The sequence below is a fragment of the Pygocentrus nattereri genome, chromosome 19, assembly GCF_015220715.1.
Source record: "Pygocentrus nattereri isolate fPygNat1 chromosome 19, fPygNat1.pri, whole genome shotgun sequence".
Lineage (NCBI taxonomy): Eukaryota > Metazoa > Chordata > Actinopteri > Characiformes > Serrasalmidae > Pygocentrus > Pygocentrus nattereri.
In genome coordinates this window covers 17,659,317-17,682,133 of record NC_051229.1, presented here as the reverse complement: position 1 = coordinate 17,682,133, position 22,817 = coordinate 17,659,317, and the positions used below count along the sequence as shown (strand labels likewise).

Genomic DNA, 22,817 nt, shown 5'->3' with positions numbered 1-22,817 from the left:
CTGTAAGGCAAAACAGTACCTTTGACCAATTGACTTTGTTTACATCCCAATGATTGAATTATGCACAAAATCTTAAAAATCTGTATAATTTCCCTTTAACCACTTAAATGGCCCAACGTTTTTTATAAACATCACATAACCTAAGAATAGCTCAGGCAGTTTGGCCTTAGTATGTAATAAGCCTGGGATCTTAAGGATTTTAACCAAGCTGATATAAATGCTGCTTTTATTTCTTTTATTTGACAATTGTTTTTACAGTTTTTTATTGTTTTGACTGGCTGTATTTTCTATTTGAAAATGTGGACATTTTAAAGTGGATGGACCAACAGAAGTTAGCCAGAATATTGTCCAGACACACAATATCCTAAAAATTAGCTATTTTGGAGATCAATTTTATTACGACAGTAATAAACAACATGATGGTTGATCTGGATGCTCTCTTATTTTCTCACCATCCTCGTCGGTCTGAATGTGGATCTCGTCACTCTCCTTCACGCCCTCACGGTTGCGGAGCACCAGTCTAACGCTCAGGTTGGTGTATGGCGTCAGGTTGTGGATGGTGTGCTGGGGGGCAGAGCTCTTGCTATCATAGAACACTTCCTCTCGGCTCTCTTCTTTACCCCCTGCACGGGCCCGGTACTGCACTGTCAGACTGTAGTTATGGCAACGGGTCACGTTGTAGCCAAATGGCTCCCATCGGATGGTCACCTGCCTGGACTTGATGTCCACCACCTTCAGCTGTCGAGGGCCATGCATGGGCTCTGAAGGAGAGAAAGAATTTACATGTGATCACTATTAAAAAGTAACACAAAGGAGAAAAAGAGAATAAAAAAGAGAAAGAATAAAGAGATTAGTGTGAAAAATGAAACAGTACTATAGTACTTTTGACAGTGAACAGGATAGTAATTCAAATCATTGAGGACATGACAGCTAAAAAAGCTCAAAAAGACAGCAGAGAGTGAGAGAACATGCTGAATGAGGGGTTTAAGGGTTTTTTATGTGCTGTGGTGAGAGAGCCACAGAAGGCAGCCATGCTTTCAGTATGGCCAGACAGAATGCAAACATTAGTTTTACTACCATACTGTGGAGTGCTGTGGAGATAAATCATTTTGTAGTAAAAGGCATTTTCTAATGATTTTGTCATTGAGCTTCTATTAAATTAGCCACTGAGCAGCAAAATAAGTAATTTGTATATTTATGTTATTATGGCTTATACTGCACCTCTGGGGGCACTATACCCTGCAACTGTGCTACTACAAGAGCAGTTAAAGTGATGGTTTGGCCAGAAAACTAATTTACACAAGTTTCCTCTTATCACAAATGCAGTCAGTTAGCTGAGATATGATTTGGTGTCTGAAATCTGCAAACATAGTTGTTAATGTTATGTGCACCGATTAGTATCATCGAAACTGCATATAACAGCTGAACTGTATTAACACACTTTTAATTAATTCAATATAATTTATTGACCACTGTTGAATTGTATTATTATGTCACCACTTTGAATTATGCCTAAATGGGCCTTTGGATGCCTTTTTAAACATGTGGTGCTGTGCATCTCATGCTTAAAAAAATCAAAGCATACCTCTTAGGGAGGGTTTGAACGCGTTTTTTAAAAAGCACATAAACTTAAGACAGTCATTGGAGAGAACACAAAAAAATCTTCATTTCACAGAACATTTCTAAACTGGTATATAATAAAAAAACATTCATTGACATTTATTTCAACTTAAACACTTTGTCAACACTTAGGATGAACATTAGAACATACAGGGAACAACTATAATGCACAGTCACAAAGGTCCAGATTCTGGTGGTATTTCGTGATAGGTTAACGTTAGACAAAAACACCTCCTTACGCAGTACATGCTTTAAACTTAGTAGTTACCAAATCAACAAAAGACTACTACTGGTGTTTCTCAGTGTTTGTTTAGATTAAGCTAGCACCAAAACTAGCATTTATTGGCTAGCTAACTGCTGTCCACTGCTGGACTGAACTTTACATATACACTAAATAATCCTCAGAGGGTTTCATAAATGAGCCCTAATAACTCTGACATTTAATTTTCATGTTGTAGGTGACAGCTTTGACCACGCTAGGGCTAGTTGGTCTAATGTGGTCATCCACAGCGAAACAACTAATTTATCATTAACAATGATTATAGCTTTTTCACACTGTTCAACTTCCCTGATTTAGATAAGCTAACTGGCTGGAGAGGTATTTTTCCTCCACTGCATGACTATATTTAGTTGTTAAATGTTTATCAAATTCTACAATCAGGCTATTAGCATTATTATTACTATTTTATATATTATATTATCGTTTTTCTTAAATGTCTTATTTGTCCCAAAAAAAGGTGCCAAAAGATGCATTGTGATATTGGTATTGAAGTCTGTATAAGCTTTTAGATTGGTATGTTTATCAATTTTTTAAGGATATCTAGCCCTAAAAACTCACTATGCTGTGATGCAAGTAAATGATCATTTAGACATATTAAGTGGGAAGATGTAAGCTTCTGTTATTAACAATGATATATTGTTAGCAACATTAGCGTTCTATCTCTAGTGCAAAACTAAGGAAGCAAACTTCAGACCAAACATGTTTTCGCCCATGGACTACAAACGGGTTAAGAGAAAAAACTATGTCCATTTAATTTTTGCCTAAACTCTTGCTTTAACACAAATAGAACACAGTTGCTCAGGTTGCTCAGCGATGGAGGGGTCTGCAGGTGGAGGGGTCTGGGGGGCTACAAGAATCAAAGGCGGAACAATGATGATGAAAGGAGGACACCTTGGCTTCTAATCGGACACATGACAGGGTGAGTGAAGAGTATACAAGAGGATGAAGCAGGAGAGATGGATTCCAGTAGAAAGATGTAAGAATTCTGTAGTACACACATCACGCTCAGGTTCACTCTCAGACTGCCCCCACCACCGCCCCCCACCCCCGACCTCTCCCTCTCCTCCTGTATTGACACAGATAGAACAGGACTGGCTCTGTGTAAAGGCCAAAACCCTGCTGACATCCCATAATCTCTAATCACAGCCACTTCTACCCTATTCACCTCTCTCACTCCCCCCCCCCTCTCTCTGCACCTCCCATTACCCCTTCACTTCTTCTTCTTCTCTCTCTGCTTGTCTGTCTTCCACTCATATCCTCCTTCTCTACCTGTTCCTTTTTTATTCTGCTTTTCTTTCTTCACTCCCTCAATATTCTATTCATCCCCACCTCCAGCCTCTCCTTCTGATACACTTTGACAACTGAAAACGTGTTTCACACTGACATATACACACCCTCTTATCTCTCTTTCTCCCCTCTCCTCTTCTTTCCCAATCCATCTCTCTTCTTCTCTCTCACTACCTTCTCCTCTCCATCCATTTCTCTTTCTCTCCCTCCATTTACCTCCCCCTTGTATTTCTCTCACCTCTTTCCCTTTTTATTCCTCCTTTTTACATTCTCCTTTTCCCCCCTCCATGCCTCTCCTATCTGTATCTCTCTCTACCTCCCTCACTCCTCTCCTTCTCGTTCCCTCTCTCTTTCTCCTCTCTCTCTCCCTCTCTAATTTCTACCTTTCTCACACACAGACTCTCACACTTTCCTTCTCTCACTCCTTTCCTTTCTCCTGTCTCTCTATCTCTGTGTCTGTTTCTCCTCTCTCCCTCTTCTCTCTCCTCTCTTTCTCTCTCTACCTCCATTTTACCTCTCCCACCCCTTCAGTATCTCTTTTACTTTCTCACTATTTCCTTCCTTTTCTCCTGTCTCTCTCCCTGTTCCTCTTCTTCGATTTCTGTCTCTACATCTGTTTCTTCTCCCTTCCTTCTACTTCTGTCTCGCCCCTGTTCTCCTCTCTCTCTAACTCAGTTTATCCTCTCCCTGTTTTTCTCTCACTTTCTCATCTCTTTCTTTCTGACCCTCCCTTTCTCATTTCTCTTACTCTGTCCCTCCCTTTTTCCTCTCTCCTCCTTTTCTCCTCTTTCCCCCTTTCTTATCTCTCTTTCTCTCTGAACCTCCCTTTCTCACCTCTCTTTCTCTCTGACCCTCCCTTTCTCATCTCTCTTACTCTCTGTCCCTCCCTTTCTCCTCTCTCTGTCTCCTCCCTTTCTCCTTTCCCCTTTCTTATCTCTCTTTCTCTCTGACCCTCCCTTCCTCATCTCTTACTCTCTGTCCCTCCCTTTCTCCTCTCTGTCTCCTCCCTTTCTCCTTGCCCCTTTCTTATCTATCTTTCTCTCTGAACCTCCCTTTCTCACCTCTCTTTCTCTCTGACCCTCCCTTTCTCATCTCTTACTCTCTGTCCCTCCCTTTCTCCTCTCTGTCTCCTCCCTTTCTCCTTTCCCCTTTCTTATCTATCTTTCTCACTGAACCTCCTTTTCTCATCTCTTTCTTTCTGACCCTCCCTTCCTCATCTCTCTGTCGCTCCCTTTTTCCTCTCTTTCTCCCTCCCTCTCTCCCCTCTATCCCCTTTTCTCATCTCTCTCTCTCTCTCTCTCTCTCTCTCTCTCTCTCTCTCTCTCTGTCTTGTCTCTCAGTACCTCTGTTCCTCCGTTCTCCTTCTACTCCCCCTCCTCCTCTCACTGTGGGCAGAGGAGCACACAGTAATAGGATCAATTTCCATCCAGGTTAAATTTGAAGTCCATTTCGCTGGAACTTAACAGTTTCCCACCTATTAGATCCAGCCAGGGCTCAATTTCCTCCTGCCCCTCTGGAGACACACACACACACGCACACACACACACACACATACACACACACACACAAGGCTGTGTTCTGAGGCTTTGCTCACCATACTTAGCATTCTGGTAATGGCAAGGAACACTTGTGCACTCTCTCTCTCCCTCTCCCACTCTCTCTCTCTCTCTTCTCATAACAAGGAAGCTTTGATTTTACATTAACAACAGGAGCATCATACTTTACAAGATGGGTTAATGGTTTGATTATATAAACCTAGGAACAATCTTTTCTGAGGAGGTCATTTTTAAAATGAAGGTGATTTTAAAGGCCTCTCTCTCTCTCTCTCTCTCTCTCCCCCCTATTTTTAAACAATGAAAGCCCGAAGTCACGTAAAGGACAGAGCACAGACACAGTCCATTTATTTGCCTACTGATTGAGCTGTTGGAATGAAACACACTGAAACACATGAGAACATAGTGTGAGTTTACTTAAGAAAGCAAAGTTAAATTAAACTACAGTATCTGTTAATAATGGGCAGAGTGGGACTACATTGAAAAAGGAAGATGTGAATGTAATTAAGGGCAGTGGATTCCCTTAAAGGCTCAGTGACCCAGGCCGATCCATCTCTGCCATTTTTGAGTGGAGCTGCGCTTGGAGGATTGGCACAGCGACTGTGCTGATTGGATCTGTGTGAAACTCTAATACTGTTAATGAGAGTGAGACAAAGAGGACTCAGGGGTGGGAACAGAAAGGGACCATCAGAGAATTACCCAGCGCACACACACACACACACACACACACACACACACACACACACACACACACACACACAAAATAAATACACTGAAAATTCAACTGCAGCATTTCTCCAAGTAAAAGCTGTCTAGATCTCCTTTAGATCAAAACCATTTGTTCAAGCTGATGTGTGTAATCAAGTGCTAGAAACTAAAGAGGAAACTGACCAACACGTTGAAACTGCCCTTCTCTCTCAGACTGAAACAACTCATATTTAAAAATAGGAGTCTAAAATTTTAAAGTTCAAAGTAAAGTAAATTAGCTTCCCCAGACTTTTTTAACTGCCATTGCTGCTGTATATCCTTGCATGTGTTTCTCATTAACAATATGGCTTTTTAAATTAGAAAAAACTAGCCTAAATTCATCTGTTAAATCCCTTTAATCTTTTCCTTGTAAATGTAGTTTGTGCTGCAAATGAAATAAAACTAAAAATCTTTTGGGCTTTGTAAATCACACACTTTATGCCTCAAATAAATGCAGTAACAGCAATACAAAATTCCATTATTAATGCCGAAGAGTAGATTAAACAGCAGAAATAGACACATTTTTGCATCTACTTTACAGGCTTTAGCAATAAATGTGGGGACAGTTATGGCCTTTTCTGCGCTTGCACAAATTTGAATCTGGAATTAGAATTTTATTTAGACTAGACAACAACACTATTCCTATAATAAAGCCAGTGCAAAATTTTCATAGACATATTATATTCCATTTTTCAATTTTTCTAAATATTTGTAATTGGGGAACATCTACATTCCATGTTATTTCTGTTTGCTACTTAGTGATGTGGCATCAGCATTAACACAGATCTCTCTATGTTCACTATAGCTATCCTTACAGCTATCAATGCACCAAAATAACAAAGTTTCAAAAAACACAGTTGTACACTGCACACTTGCAATTTATACATCTGCATTATGCAATATATAATCTACTGAGCCCTGCTGGTGACATCCCATAAAAATAATGAGTGGCCACAACTTAGCAAGGCATGGGAACAAGATAATTAAGTCATAGCCATAACTTAATAATGCATGGAAACAAAATCCTAACATGTGGCTTTTAAGGCGTGGGAATGAGATAATTAAGCCTTGACCATAGTTTAATAAGGCATGACCTTGTTCCCCACATTGTATTTATTTATACAGGGTGTCCCTAGCAGGGATCCAAAGTAATCAAATAATAAAAGTCAAGACATGTTTAATGTTTAAAGTTTGCTTCTTAAGTTTGCACTGGTGTTATGAGACCAATGTTGCTAATTAGTAATGGGTTTTCTATCAAACTGGACAAAAGTACAGAAAAACTTCTGGCTTCTACTACTGTTTCAAGGGTTTAGGCATGCAGAATGGACAAACTTTTCCTTCAGTTGTGTTTGCATGTAGGCCTTACTGCTGTTTACTCTTCCTGCCAAAAAATGATTTCTGTGTGATTAAGTACATGTATATGACAGAACTAACTTGTAAAGAGAGGTTAAACAGCCAAAGAAAGAAGAAAGCAAAAGAACGTACACCAGCGGAGCTCACTGAGCATGGCACAGGCTACATCTGAAGGGCTAATAGGGAAAAAGAAAGCCAGTGGAGTGGAATATGGGCTCTGCATAAAGCAGTGCTGTGAGTTTACCCTCTATGAGAGGCATTTCATCATTTATTCACATGACCAATAAGCATCCATGAAAAAAATGACATTTAGAAAGGTCATGGGTATTGGGGAAAAAGCTGACCAGGCAGATTCAGACCCCTGCACCCTCAGCCCCCCTCCTCATTATAAAACCATTCTCAGTCTGACAAATAGGAGCTGATCCCTGTGAACAGGTCAGCTGCATCAATAAATAATAGTGACCAACCTGGATTAATGCAACACAGAGGCCAAGCATTAGAGACATTAGTGTGATCTACAGCTTCTTACGGGCTGTGTTTGTGTACGTGCACAGCAGTGGAGAACCGTGACTATGAGAGCTAGGCCTACAGTGTGGGGAATAAATATCAACAGTTAGGTAAAACAGCTCTATGACAATGCCAATTTCAGCTAGCACCTATATGAGGCTAAGAGTAGAATGTTAGCATTAAGCTAACAGTGATGCGCATAAATAGTTTTTTGGCTCTAGATTTAACACGGACATCTGAAGCTTGTAAAATGCATTCCATTTGTTATATACGATACGATATACCCCATTAAGCTTATTGTGTTTTATGTGTGACACAGTGGCTTCTTACCAAACTTAAACACCTAAAAAGGGAAATTGTATACCAATCAGGATACATAAGCTAGCTAAGTTAGAATTAATATTGGTATTCTGTATCATCCAACACTTCAGGTATCATATTTGTTTTGGAAGGGAAAAGAGATATTGGTGTGTCCCTAAATTTAACCCCTTTGTTTCCAACCAAAACTTGATAAAGATTAAAGAGTACTACTACAAAAGTTCCAGGGTTTAAATACAAGTTTATTGATATAAAATAAAAATATCCAAAAAAATTACACACGTGTGTGTTTTAGTTCCCAGAAATATGAGGTCTCTCAAGGCCTAAAAAGCCCTGAGGGTTCCTCGCTGGTGCAAAGACTGGTGTGTGTGTGTGTGTGCATGTGTGTGTGCGTGCATGAATGCGCGTATGAAGTGTGAGTATTTGAGTGTGCGTGCGTGTGTGTGCTCTGTGTGTGCGGTGGAGTAAGAGAGTTGATTCTTTTTCATTAATGTCAATAAGAAAGCATGTGGCCACATTTGTCTTCTTTACAATTTTCTCACTTCGAGATTTAAAAAAACAGCATTGATTTTTTAGATGCTTTACAGGAGGGAAAAATCGAGAGTGGCTTTGAAATATTTTCTTTTTTACCTCAGAATCAAGTGTGACTTTAAAAGCTATTGATTTCTGGAGCAATCTACTGAGTACACATGGCGACTTCAGATGTCGCTTAAGAAAATGTCTGAAATGTAACTGCAAGCACAATTGTGTCAAATTATGTCAATATCCAGTTGCAGAATTTTTCTTGCTTTCTTATTTCCTGATGTTCCTCTCTTATTGATGTGCCAGCATTCTTACAGCTAGCCAAAGAAAACCGGAGAAGAAAACAATAATCCAACACAATGCAATCCACCGCATCTGTGAAAAAGCTTTCAAATGGTCTCACTTATAGACAAAACTGGTGGCAACTAGTAATTTAATGCCACTCTGCCATTGAGAGGCTCCAATCTTCACAGAAACAAATTTTCTCTAAACATTTTCAATTGAGACATACCAGTGAAAAGAGTCAAAGAAAATAAACAGTGCAGAGGGGTAAAGAAAGAAGGAGAGACAGAGAGAGAGACAGAAAGGATGAAAACAGGCCCCCTGTGTGCATGTGCGAGCGTTTCAGGAGAGCCATCCAGAAAATAGAAGTTTTAAATCTGTCCATTTGCGGAACTATCAGCTGTCCACACTGAGCGGGCCGGGGTGAGGAGGGGCAACCACGCACAGAAATCACATTACACACACACACACACACACACACACACACACACACACACACACACACACACAAGTGCTTTAAAAGTGTGCATCTGAACCAAAAGGGGGCAGGAAGAGAGCAGAACAAACAATAAAACACAGAGGGACAGGAAGAACACAGAAAGAGAAAGGAAAAAGAAAGATGGAGGAAAAACTAGAGAAAGAGTGAAAGCGAGAGGGTAAGAGAGAGAAGAGAGAGAAAAAAAGAAACAAGAGAGAAAGATACAAGAAAAGAGAGAGAGAATGCAAGGGACTTGAATCCAGATAGTGAGAGAGAAAGCATGAGAAAGTGAGTAACACAAGAGGGGAAAAGCGGGAAGAAAGAGATGGAGAGAGAAACAAGAGAGAGGGGGATGAGAGAGGGACAGGAATGGAAGAGGGGAAAGAAAGAAAAGAGAGAGATGGGGAGTGAGAGGAAGTGAGAGGAAAAGAGGAAAAAAGACAGTGACAGAGAAAGAGAGCAAGAGAGAGAGAGAAAGAGAGAGAGAGAGAGAGAGAAAGAGAGAGAGAGAGAGAGAAAGAGAGAGAGAGAGAGATGTACAGGTAGTCAGAGAGAAACATGGTGGGAAAAAAACAGTTGAGAGAAAGAGAGAGGAAATCAGAGAGGGGGAAGAGTGGATAGAAGAAGGAGGAAAAGAGAGAGAGAAATGGGGAAAGGGAGACAGAAAGAGGGAGAGAGCAGGTGTAATGTTTAACGTCCATTCTAATCTCCTGGTTACGTCTTGAGTTTTGGTAAGAACACATGAGGACTCTTAACTTAATTCTGGGATTCACGGTCAGTCGCCACAGTTAGTCAGATCATTTGGGGAGGAGAGCTGAGTGAAATCTTCAAAGCTCACAGTGAGAAACTTCACTGTGCACACAGCACCCTCTCTGCTCCTGACAGAGGCAGCAATGATTGCCGCGTCATTAAATCAACATATGATGTTACACAGATGTGCGGATGGGGACATTTTCTAGATTATTAATGCACCACCTTTACAGGGCAATGAAACTTTCTGTAATTAGCACAGTGCAACACTTTATGGCCCTGTGCTCAGTTTTACTGCCGTGGTCAGTCTTTCATTAAGAGAGATAGCCTGATCATCAAATTAACACACCTGCTCACTAGGAGAGTAAAAATGGATCAGTGGATCGAGACACATTGACTTGAAGGTGATGATTCAACTGTATTGAGTTTGAAATGTTCAAATTGATTACAATACATTACAATAATATCCAATAAGGTTTGAAAAAAATCTTAGGATATTTCCAAATATGAAAATCCCCCAGAATTGTTTGTGTACTGTTTGTTTATGGATACTCCACTACTGTGTGAACAGTTTAAAAGTCATACTTGTGTGTTTACTGTTTTTACATGAATTCTGAATTGTTCCAAAATATAATAATGAAATAGGATGAAATCAAACTGAATCAAGGTGAAGTCTGAGATTTCACAGCGCATTCCAAAAGAACTGAATCACTGGCAGGTCAGACATTTGCAACTCCACTGAGCGCCAGTGTTGGGTGTGATATGGTACAAAGTAACGTGGCTCAGTAATTTGATTAGTTTTTCCTGTAATTCAACAGTGTAAAACACATGCTCATCCAGAGGTAAACAACCATGAAGACTAGCAAACACTAGTCGCTCCCGGTTTCCTGTTCACCAGTATCACAGGAGTGATTATGAAGTTCCAGTGGTTGACAGCTGAGCTCATCACCTAGAATGTGTTCGAGTTCACCATAAAACGGGCACGTTATTCGGCCACGGCCACTTCTTTGGCTCGTTTCCTCGGATTGTTTAAACTGTTCTCTGAGGCTGCAGACTCAGTCTCTTCCAGCCACGCTCGGAACCTCTTCAAACACAGAGTGGTTGTGATGAGTGTGCTATATTTATTTTGTACAGAAACATCAGCCTAAATGTTCTTAAGTCCCAGCAGCGCGAAATTATGACGAACGTTGAGTTGGACTGACGTAAAAGTCATGAATTCCGATCTGGCAGTTCAGACTAAGTCGCATTGCTGCAGATCGGATACAGATCGGATTTCAGTACCACATATGAAAACATCTCAAATCGGAATTGAAAATGTCAGATTCAATAGTTTTTTGCTGTTCACACTGACACACAGATGACACTTCTGTGTTACATATGAGGAAAAAATTGGATTTGGGCCACCTACTGCTGTGTAGCCTAAGAGAACAAAATTAATTACTAATGATATATTTAAATCACAAATTTCCTCTACATAGATTTTCTGCATCTTTCCGTCTACATTATCTGCTTGTGCATGTGTGAAACTTGTATTAGCTGACTACACAACTTAATTTATGAACGTGGGCAGCAATGAAAACTCAGTAAACTGTCTGTCAAAGCATTCTCCCAAATAAACAGAAAGTGATAGACAAAGACTCCCATGCTGATAGACAGAGCCTCAAGCTACTGATTTTCATATAGCAACAGTTGAAGAAGCTTTGCACATTCATTTTAAAATGATTTTTTATTTTGATATTTTTATTTAAAAATAGAAATAAAGTAAATAAGTAATGAAAATAAATAAATAAATAAATAAATAATTACCGCTCATGGACACACATTCTCCCGATACTCACAGTCAATATCAGCACCACATGATCAAGTCAGTTTGAAACCCATGTTGCTTTGTAATCGGCTGCATAACTGTTGCTAGAAATGTATGAAAAGGTTCAAGTTAAAGTTTTACCATTACTCTCTCTATGTATACTGCTTATCGTAGTGAACTATAAAAGCATCTGCTTAGAGCCTTAACATACAGGTAAATGCCAGCTTCCTTTAGAATTTCTAGACACTGAATTATTATTGGAGAATCTGGTTGTAATCACTTTTGAGTGTTAGCTTTTGGCTAGCCGCCAATACATTTTTAAGTGAACACCTTTAGCTAACACATGGCTCTCCACCTTCCACTTCTTTTACTTAACCTTAAGTTAAGCTTGAGTGGAAGCCAATATAAATGCAAACATGCTTTGGAACTTCAACTTGCTTCAGTGTGACGCACTGCAGTAAACTAACCAAGCTAATATGACTTTTATGAGTTTTATCCTAGAGCAACTAGGTCTGGCTCTGGAAATTTAAAAAGAGAGAAGCCTTCTATAATCCCCATCCAAGGAATCAGCCAGGAAACAGGATCAGAAAAGGGTAACACAGAATACAAAATAATATTAATTAAAACAAGGCATTTAAAAACCTTGGAGTAGATTCTCCACTGTACCTGTTCTTGGTTTCCCAGAGTGCAATATACCATCTGCAGCTTTCTTCTTTATAGCTTAAGTGGAGTTTAATTATGAAAATTCTGAAAATATAACTATATAGGTTTCCAAAACCACCTACAGCTGAATTGCAGAGTGATTCTGCTAAAATGACGGAATAATTGATAATCATGATTTTTAAACAAGAATATACTGTGTTCATTATTTTTAGACACTATAATAAGTGAAGTACCCATTATAATTTAAAAGAAGTAATTAGCTATTTGTAATGGATTCATCATAAAGTTTGCTTCATAGAGTGACTTCACAGTCATCGTTTGCGTTTGTTCACGTTCATCTCCTCCTCTTCAAAGCAGGTCAAGGTTGGCTTTGAATAAGAGACATGGTCTGACCTCCACTGCTCTCCATACTCATCCTTTTCTCCACGGATGGAAGGATGAGCAGCGAGAGAGCAAGCAAAGAAAGCTTGCGGCAGGCTTTTGTTCTGTCATTTAGAATGTTGTGCTGATAACGCAACACAAAATGAACCAAATGTCTTGTCACCTTGATAAGCAACGAAGCTGACTAATGTACCTCTTCAGCACAGCAGTATTTCTTCTCTACTGAAAACGCATAGTATGTGTCTCTTTATAGACGACACAAACAGAAGTGATTGAGAAGCATCTATCTCTGAGCACAATAATAGAGTTACAGGGATATAATATGATTGTGAAGAGCACTGGCTGATGGATATATGATTACTGGATATTTGAGGAGTAAAGTGATCACAGTTAACAAGAGGGCTACTTGAGAGGGTTAGCTGTGGATCAGATTGGAACTTTAGTCTTTCATAGTGACACAAACGAACACAAACACGGCTGCACGCGCCGAAGCACCAGATTGGTATTCCTCTTGGTGGGTATATTATAACCTGCCTCTAGACTGACGATGTAATTGAATAATTCCAATTTGACATTTAGATAGAACTATTAGTGGGTTTTTTATCATTACAGCATGACATTTAAATAATGTTTTCTAAATTATCCGCACATTATCGGCTCCTGTTAATTCTAATGGGTTGCTCGTCTAACCTTTATCATGCAAATAGATAACATGATTATACAAGAAAGACAGAGAGAGACAGAGGGAGAGAAAGAGAGAGAGAGAGAGAGAGAGAGAGAGAGAGAGAAAGAGAAAAAGGAAGACATGGACACAAATAAGACAAAATGCAGAGCCTGGAGGAGATGAGAAGTGAGGAGAGGAAAAAGGTGAATAAAGCGAGAGAGAAGATCAAGAGAAGAGTGATCAGCAACAGAGGAGAAAGACACTAAAATGTCAGGATTTAGAGATAGAGAGAGTAAAGCTGGGCCTACACTGCAAGGTTTTTAGGCTAATTTTATTTGCACCTCCCAACAAATTGTTGCAACCTGAAGTAACTATCAGAAGCATTTAACAGTGCGGATGATGTGGTAGTGCAAAAAAGTGAAACATGTTTGATATTGTTTTACACAAAGTGCTCACGAGTCCTTTACCAAGTGACTTTCAGCAATGCAAATCAATGAGGCTACAAGAAGAGAGGAAAATAGGCGAAGAGATGTGTTTACAAACCGCATTTGCAATGGACTGCAGGGACAGAGGAGCTGCTTTGGAATACATGCAATTACTAGACTTCATAATGTTTATAATGTCTGGACTCAGACGTGAAGTGGCTCCCTTTACAATGTCGTCAGTTGCCAGTTTACAGTAAAATATTTATCCAACTCTCACATCTGCTCTTCTCATCCCTATCTTCATTTCCAGTTCACCTGTTTGCTATGCTTCTTGTATGTGCATAGAAGTGCACAGGTCTGGTTCAATTTAGCTTTTTTAATTTTGGTTCAGCATGTAGGGGGAGGCAATTGTGAAAATCCCACAGATAGATATTTTGCTCTAAAAGGCTTCACAATGTCCAAAGCTTGCAGCTGTCTCTATTGCAAACTAGAATTTTGCTGAAAAAACAGTTTTCTGTCTGATAAAAAACGCTACACAGACATGTGTATTTTGTGCAAATGATATGAGGTGGTGCTTTTCCCGTGGGGGAGCATCTAAAACTGTCCTGCTAGAATTGTTCGCCCTTGCTGTGAAAGCAGGGATTCGGTGGCCATTAGTGAAGTGGGACAACAACTTCAGCCTTCATTACATGAGCCACTGCTTGCTCTGCCTGGAGTATCTGAACTGTTAGGGCTACAGAGAGCTGTCAAAACAGGTCTACTGAGAGCTAATGAAGGTTTGAATCCCTCAGTTATGGTGAGCGAGACTGTTGTGTCAAGCTGTATGGTGCTAGCGTCATCTTCATGAACTTATTCACAAAAGTAGGAAACACTGATTACTTCACATTTTTTGTGACTTTTTGGAAATTTACTTAAAATAGTAAAATGTTTGAATGGAAAGCCAGCTAAAAAAAGACAGACAGCAATAGAGAGAGAGTGCTCTCAACTCTGGGGGAGTGCACAGAGACATTAGATGTGGATGAAGGAGAACAAATTGGGCGTGTCCACTGCAGACACACTTCAGAGGATGATGATGACAATGATGCAGGTCCGTGTGTGTGTGTGTGTGTGTGTGTGTGTGTGTGTGTAAGTGACAGAGACATAGCTGTTGGCCTCTGTCTCTACCTGATTGCTGTGAGTGATTCTGGTATCAGATCTGTCTCAGAGCGGCCCCTGCTCTCTCTCCATCACGTTTATACCCAGAAATCCTCACTGCAAGTCCTGCCTCATCCCTCAGCCTGCTCACACTGCCCTGTTCAATTACGGCCCCCAACACAATCAGCGCCTGCTCCACCAGAATGGATCTGTTCGCACTGTAGCCATGTTAGATCCCCCTAAGGAAAGATGTCTTCTCTCTAATACAGGGCTGTAACAGATGACCTCATGTCAGGCCATTTGCTATGTGTGTAGGTGCTGACCTATCTGCAGAGTAAGTGGGGGGTCTATGAGAAAGTGCTGTAGGCCTTCAAGGCTGAGGAGGTGGAGGTGCTGTAGTACAGGGGATAAAAGACTGCTAAGGAGGCAATCAAGACGCTCTTAACCCTTTGACCTTTACAGTCACCAATATGAGATTGAATTAGGCTTGTGATCTCAGAATAGGTGTGATTTGAGATTTCTTTGAAATATTTAACATTTTAAACTATTATTTTAACAATTATTAACATATTCTATTTTAGAAACTATTTTACTACTTAATCAATCACTGACAGTCATGGTGAAATTACGTTACATTTTTATACACAATAACTGTTTGTTAATTTCAACATATTGGGAATTGTAGCCTGGACAAAAGTTAATGGACATTTTATATTTTTTCCAATATGCTGTCCTTAGCAAATAAGAGTTTCATTTCAAAATGCTGTATGTAATTACATCATGTCCATGTCCATGTTGGCCATAGTGATATATGCCAGTTTATCACTACATGAAGAGTTTCACAAAAATCTATATATCCACATTCCTTACATAACCATATATTTTTGTAACACATTTGCATATAACAAGCTGTTGAAAAGAAAAATATTTGACATATGATGAAAAACACATTTATTTCTCAGGTAATTGTGGCATTAATTGTAACACAGCACTGAAGTTTTATATATGTGTAAAGTCCACTCTCAACAACATCTATCATGAAAAAAAACAGTGGGTGCACTAAACTTTTCAGGAAGACAACTACTTTTCACTTAGAAAATCAACAAAACACGTAATCTGACTGGGGCGTTCAAACTTACATATGACCTGTTTTCCACTCTATGTCCAAACGGTTCTGAGTACAGTAACAATTCTGATGGTATTTCTACATGGTTGGGCACAGAAAATCTGCAGACCATGCTCAGCATATTTTCCTCTGAATATTCCCTGAATTCCCTATTCCCTGTTTGGTTCCATGCTGATGTTACTTTTTTCTCTCCATATTAGCTTAGTGTTATCTTAACTTTTAACTTACATGATCACCAGATTAATAAATGCAGAGCACAATTTTCACTATTTAGCACTATTTAGAATTTGATTATTTAGCATGCTAACAGCTCTGCTCACCTCAGAAAAGCTTCATTATTAATGACACAAGCTGCAATGATGACTCAAGTGTAAAGGAGTCAAGTGAAGTGACTGGTGTTGAAGGGACAGAAAGCTGATATTAAACCTGTTTTTTAGTGTCTGGATGAATCTGCAGGCTAAGAGTAAAGATTTTAGTCAGACTAAATGGCACGTTTGGGTGATGAAGAACAAAACTGAATAACTGGTGTTGAATGCGTCCTGTGGGGAGTGTAGATATTAGCTTTAAGCCATTTTTAGCAAGTTAGCCATTGGTAAGCCACTGTCATGCATAGTTTTTCCTGGTCCTAATTCCGAAACTGGACTCAAGAGTCTGCAAAGGCACAGAACGGCACCATATAGCCAAATAAAAATAATGCAAATAATGTTATGTATATGGCATATTTGGCCAACAGAAAGTACTGTAAATGTACTTATGTGCATATGTTCATTTAGCCCCCACATTGTGAGCATTGGGATAAAAAATGCTAATAAAAACCTGGCTGAGAAAAAAAATCAAACTCGGCTATAAAGAAATCGGAATTCACAATAAAAAATTAATTATCACTACATCCCTGCTTAAATACAATCTCATTACAGCAGACAGAACACCAGTCTGTCCAGTGCTTTTTATGACTAAAGTTCTACAGTCTTGCCCTAAAAGAGAAGCTCAAGAGAAATAAACAATTTTTGATTATCTATAGCTTGATTTTCACTCATCATTTAAATTTTATGCAAATGTGGGAACTGCTAAGTGCACATTTTCCTATGCTTGTACTGTTCCCGATGTTCCAAGATACTGTTTCAAGATCTAAGTTTTTATTCTGTATCTCACTCCTTTATGACTTAGTCTTCACAATTTTTCACAAAACAAGAGACAGACAGAGAGACAAAGAGAGAGGGAAAGAGAGAGACAGAGGGAGATCTTCTTTCATTGCCAGCTGGAACAGTACCACTGGCACTTGTCTCTCCAGTGGCCAGTAATTATTCACTCAGTTGGTTTAAATCTTTGTGTGTGCGTGTGTGTTAGTGCGATGTGTCCATGAGCGTGTGTGTGAGAGCAGAATCAGAAGTCACTGAGGAGGGTCTGCGCTCTCATTTGTCTTTTTCTTTCGTGTCTCAGCTCCGGTAGTAATAGTGCACTTCCTATGCTTATGCAGTCTTTCTCATGTCAGTTAGTTTTACCACTGTACGCCATAGAAACTAGCTTGGGAGATCTTATATTTGCTCCTCTCTTTTAGATGTTAAGGCACATTTTCCATTCATCAAGGTATAAACAATGCAAATGCACTCTCAAAGGTATAACACTGGTCCAACTATGTACCTTTAAAAAAAATTCTATCAGAAAGGTGCATATTTGTACCTTTTCATAACCTAATGTTTAAAAACTGAACAATAAAATAGAAATACTAGAGGCAAGACAAGGTGTATGAAGTCAACACAACTTAAAAAAAATATGGTTTTAATGAAACATGGTAGAATTATGTACCCTAATTAAAATTACTAAAGACGTACCCTTGAGGACACCATCCAGTGACAGGAGGAATACTGCCCCAGTGACAGTTTACTTGTTCCGATTTCCCATTTTTATCATATATGTAACTATCTGTTATGATGATGCATCCCATGTGTATTATACATATGAAACTATAAATATGTAATATGATAATGTCCCATATGTATTATATATACCACCCTTGATTGATTAGATTTCTAGTCAAAAGAGTATTCATCTGCACAGAAGCCTTAAGACCGAAATATATTTAGTTGTAATTCAGTTGTAACACAAAAAATGTTCAAGAAAGGTCTATATAGTGCCAAATTAATAAACTGAGGCATAAGACTTCTTCATCGATTTCACTTTCCACTGTTTCAGAGCGTGAATGCTCTTGCTTGCGACAGGCTTTATCAGGAGGAATGTGAATTTGAGGAGGAACTGAATCGGATGCATTTGAGTGCATATTACCGAGAGATGCCCATAGGTTGTTAATGTTGGAACGTTAGGCTAACTGTAGCCTATATAGGTTGCAACTTTATCTCACCCAAAATTTTGTCTACTAACCTTTAATATTAATAATAATAATAATAAGTTAAATTTATATAGCGCCTTTCACAAACCCAAGGTCGCTTCACATAGCACGCCTCCTATTCTGAAGTATTTCCTACTGGGGATTTTAGATTGCTTTAGATTCCTGCGACCAAGTTGGGTTGTGAACTGTCCACCATCCACCACCTATCCACATTTCTGAATTTTTCGCTCATTTAACCTGGACATACATTCCATTTTAAACCATGAAAGCGATGTTGTGTGACTACTATTTCTCATGCAGTGAATTCAGTAAACAAAAGATCTTGTAAGGCAGACAGCCATGGTAGTGCTGCTTGTTTCACTATCAAATATTAATTTTTATAACTGAATGACTGTTTTTTAACATATATATATATATGTGTGTGTGTGTGTGTGTGTGTGTGTGTGTGTTTCTTTTCAATCATTTAGATTTAGAATATTCGTTGTAACACATTTTGTTCAAAGTTTAGTTAAATACATTTACAAGACAGTTTAGACTAACAGATTATATACTTATTTCTTCCAGTATAGCCAGTATCAGACCGATACATATCGGCACACCCTTGAAGAACGCTAACAGATTAAGTGAATAACGGTGATTTTCTCACAACAACAATTCTTGCCAAGGTCTGGCATATATTAGAGGGTAAGCATACAAGTGCAAAACTGGTCAGAGTGACCATGCTAACCCCTGTCCCCCGTTGAAAGTGCTTACAATGCCATGTGCACATCAGTTTAACATGTCACCTTCCTAAAATTGAGGTATACCAGGTACACTTCATGGCAATGGGATTCCCTGGTGGAAGTGGGCTCTTTCAGTGGGATTATGAGTCCTGCTACACTGCGTACATTCATCTGTAAGGGTTTGAGGAACATGATAAAGAGTTCAAGCATTGCTTCAGCCTCCAAATTCCCCAGATCTTAATCCAGTCAATCATGTATGGAATGTGCTGGAACAACAGGTGCCAGGTACAACAGGGCACCTTCAAATGTCTTGTAAAGTCCATGCCTCGGTGGGTCAGAGCTGTCTTGGTGGCATGCAGAGTACCAACAGCATATTAGACAGGTGGTCTTTTGGGCTTTAAAGTCTTGAAAACCTATGAAAACAAACGCAGATATACACACAGCCTTTGGCATCCAGCCACAGATAGGGTCAACTTATTGAGCTGATGTCCAAGCAGCTCACCTCATCTCTGTCTCTGCCTCTCTCTCTCTCTCTCTCTCTCTCTCTCTCTCTCTCTCTGTCTCTCTCTCTCTTTCCCCCTCTGTTTGATTAATGTTACAGCCCTTGCCTGGTGGTGGCAGCAGGGCAGGCCATATAGCAAACACAATGTGTTGATCTCAAAGCTGCCAGGCCCCTGATTAACAGCCCAAAGCAGTCCAGCGATGAGCTACAGCAAGAAAGAAAGAGTGAGAGTTATCAGGCCTGTGGGCTCTACCTTACACTGTCCTGCTATAACACTCCTGACTCCCGCTATAACACACATACTCTCCATAATGACTGACAGCTCTTCTGCCCTTTGCTTTCTTCTAAGGCTACTGTTTAATCAGGCAAGTTTGGGTAAAATTTTCCATTTCAGAAAGGTATTGATCCAGGTGCTGTAGAGTGTGATGATGAGATGCAGAAAGAAACAGCTCACAAGACGCATGCCAGTTCAGCCTCACTCAGCTTCTGATCTTATAATATAGTTCATGGTGTTGCAAGTATCTTGAAGATAATAATCTCTGGATTAAGATTACATCGATTTATCAGCATCAGTAGAAATAATGATAAAACACTGATATTTGATATACTGTACAAAATTAAAATACACCTAAGCAAATTGTTTTAAACCATTTATCTCAGCAGTAACTGTATTTTTGTCTGTAAAAATTCTATATATATATTTATGTTATATATATGTTATATATCTATAATATATATCTTATATTATATTAGACCTGCTAACACCCTCAACCTGTCAACATTCTCTTAGATCATCTTCTCAGAACTTGCTGACTGTTCCCAGGACTCGGCTGAAACTTAAAGGTGATCGTGCATTTGCGGTTTATGCTCCAAGACTTTGGAACAGTCTTCCGCCCGATATTCGCCAAGCCACTTCTATCTCTGTGTTTAAATCAGGTCTAAAAACATACTTTTACAAACTTGCATTTGAATAGCAGGAGATTGTAGTGATGTGACGTGCTGCTAGTTTTCTTTCTCTCTTTTTTCTAAGCTCTTTTTATATGTTACTTTCGTTGCGTATTTTATTCGTTTTATTGTTCTTAACCCAGTGTGTCCTGGGGATTTATTTTATGTGCAGCACTTTGGTCAACTCAGGTTGTGTTTAGAGTGCTTTATAAATGAATTCTTACTTACTTACTTACTTACTATAACATCAGAATAAATGCAAATGAACATCCATCCATCCATTTTCTAAGCCGCTTCTCCGTTAGGGTCCCGGGGCAAATGAACATAAACACAGTAAAAAAAAAAAAAAGAATTTCTTGTTTTCAGAAAGTATCTTAGCAACTGGTTACAAGAACACAGGTTTGGTTTCTGGCCTTTCTTGGACAAACCCAGCAATCACACTGATTTATTAAATTCCATCACCAGCACACTTGATCTAATTTAGTGAAGCATTAATTAACCAGAGTAGTTTTTCTGAGCAAACAAACCCTTAACTACATAGACAAATAGCTTGGGTGTCCATAACAAACTTTTAATATTGGTCAGGCCCTTATTCATAGAACATCAATTTTATCTTTAAGGTACTATTCAGTGGAGTTCAAAATGACAAAAAATCAGACAGAGGTAACTAGTAAATGGTGTGGAATGCCCATCTACTTTACTAGACAACTACGTCTAATAGAGCCCGGAGAAGTCAAGCATGCCAACCCAGCCTTAATCCCTAATCGACTGATCTACACCTGTGGTAATACACACTTCGACAACAGACACGCTCCCAGACACACACCTATTCTAATAGGCTGACTCAGGGCAGGTAACACACCACAGTTCGAATCGATCGCTCATTCCGCTTTCCCGTCTACACCGTCGCTGTGGTGATTGGGGTCATGACGGCTCCAGAGACCTGCCCAGCTCTGTCTCGTGATGAAGCATGACCCTGTGGTGACCTTTGACCTTTGGTGCAGTGCAATATGCTAGTCTGACAAATTAGATAGGGCCTGGTGTTCTGCACCCAATGAGAGCGGGGCCCATGACTTCACTCAGATGAGTTAGGAGCTGCAGATCTGATTTACTTCTCTTAACCATTTTCAGATTCAGAGAGTAGCTAAGAATCTCATTAACTAAAATGAGATTTTAAATGCTTTTTTTCACCTTCAGAAAGTTTGCAGTTGGGGCATCACATATTGTAGCATCTATCTAACTTAAAGCAGTCAACAGAACAAAGAAAACAAAGCGAAGGAAAAACAAAGTTCCTCTCAAAAAGTGTCCAATTCCATTTATCTTCCAGACACCAATTCATATTACAAGTTATGTTTAACCATTTAAAGTCCCAGGTTTATTACATACTAATGCTTAATATTCAGTAACTAAAGGGTTATCAATGCAAACTGGCTGAGCTATTCTTAGATTATAGGAGTGTGTAATAAAAAAGGGTTAACACAATTGAGAATGCAATTTTTTCTTCTGATAGTTTTCAGATATACTTTTAATAAGTAATTTGTTTTCTCTCTAATCCAAGTGGCTCTGATAGCCTCATGAATAAACGTCTCCTATTCTTTTCATAATTCCACTGTCCTCTACAAATTCCCCTTATGAATCTTGGTTCCTATCAACATAGAGATGCGCCAATCAAACACAGAATAAACTGTTGTCATCTCTCTACATACCTTTTTTTGAACATGTTTTGTCCTCTCCTAATATCTCTGAACTGGTCATTTTCAAAATGGATAATCTCAGTTTGAAACACCATTGAGGCTTTGTTGTACCGACAATTCAATATGACAATAGAAAAATAAAACAAGCCTTATGTCAAAGCTACGATCACTTTCAGGTGTAGAGAACAGCATGGGTCAGAGAGATTGCCAATGTACATTAACATCACCCAATCAGTTATTACTTTTTCTCTACATCACTTCTGTTTACATCATTTGGTTAGATGTCAAATAAGTCAGTGCAAACTAGAACTTAAAGGCTTCTATTCCATACGTGTGTCATGGAGATGTCTGCAAAAAAATTTGCACATCTCCTCAGTGATAAAACTCTCACGTTCAGACAGCAATAAAATTACCTCTGGACGGGCGAGTTCCTAGCGAGTTGTATCTTGTTTTATCAAAATTCAATGTTAGATCTTTTAATGAACTGACAGTGACACAACTAATCATTCCTAGAGAAATATTTCTAGAGATCTGGGTGAGTGCCTCTGATACATGTGCTAGGGGAGGGCAAGCAACAGCAGTCAGAAATCTTTTTTTCAAACGTCTGTCTGAAAAAACACAGAGATGTACCCAGACAGGACTTAAATGATCAGAGCACTGCAGAGTTTGCCGATTTGGACAGTATTAAATCACAGAGGAGCCCTTGTAAA

The 22,817-nt window shown here is 39.3% G+C and overlaps 1 protein-coding gene across 9 annotated transcripts in view; it reads right to left on the bottom strand.

Annotated features, from left to right (window-relative positions):
* Window positions 1-22,817, bottom strand: part of LOC108427207 (receptor-type tyrosine-protein phosphatase mu-like) — a 269,465-nt gene that overhangs the window by 122,844 nt on the left and 123,804 nt on the right. For all 9 annotated transcript variants that reach the window (XM_037531160.1, XM_037531153.1, XM_037531154.1 and 6 more), the window contains one exon: window positions 453-761. In XM_037531160.1, the coding sequence (XP_037387057.1) occupies window positions 453-761 (309 nt within the window). The remainder of the gene's footprint in view (window positions 1-452; window positions 762-22,817) is intronic.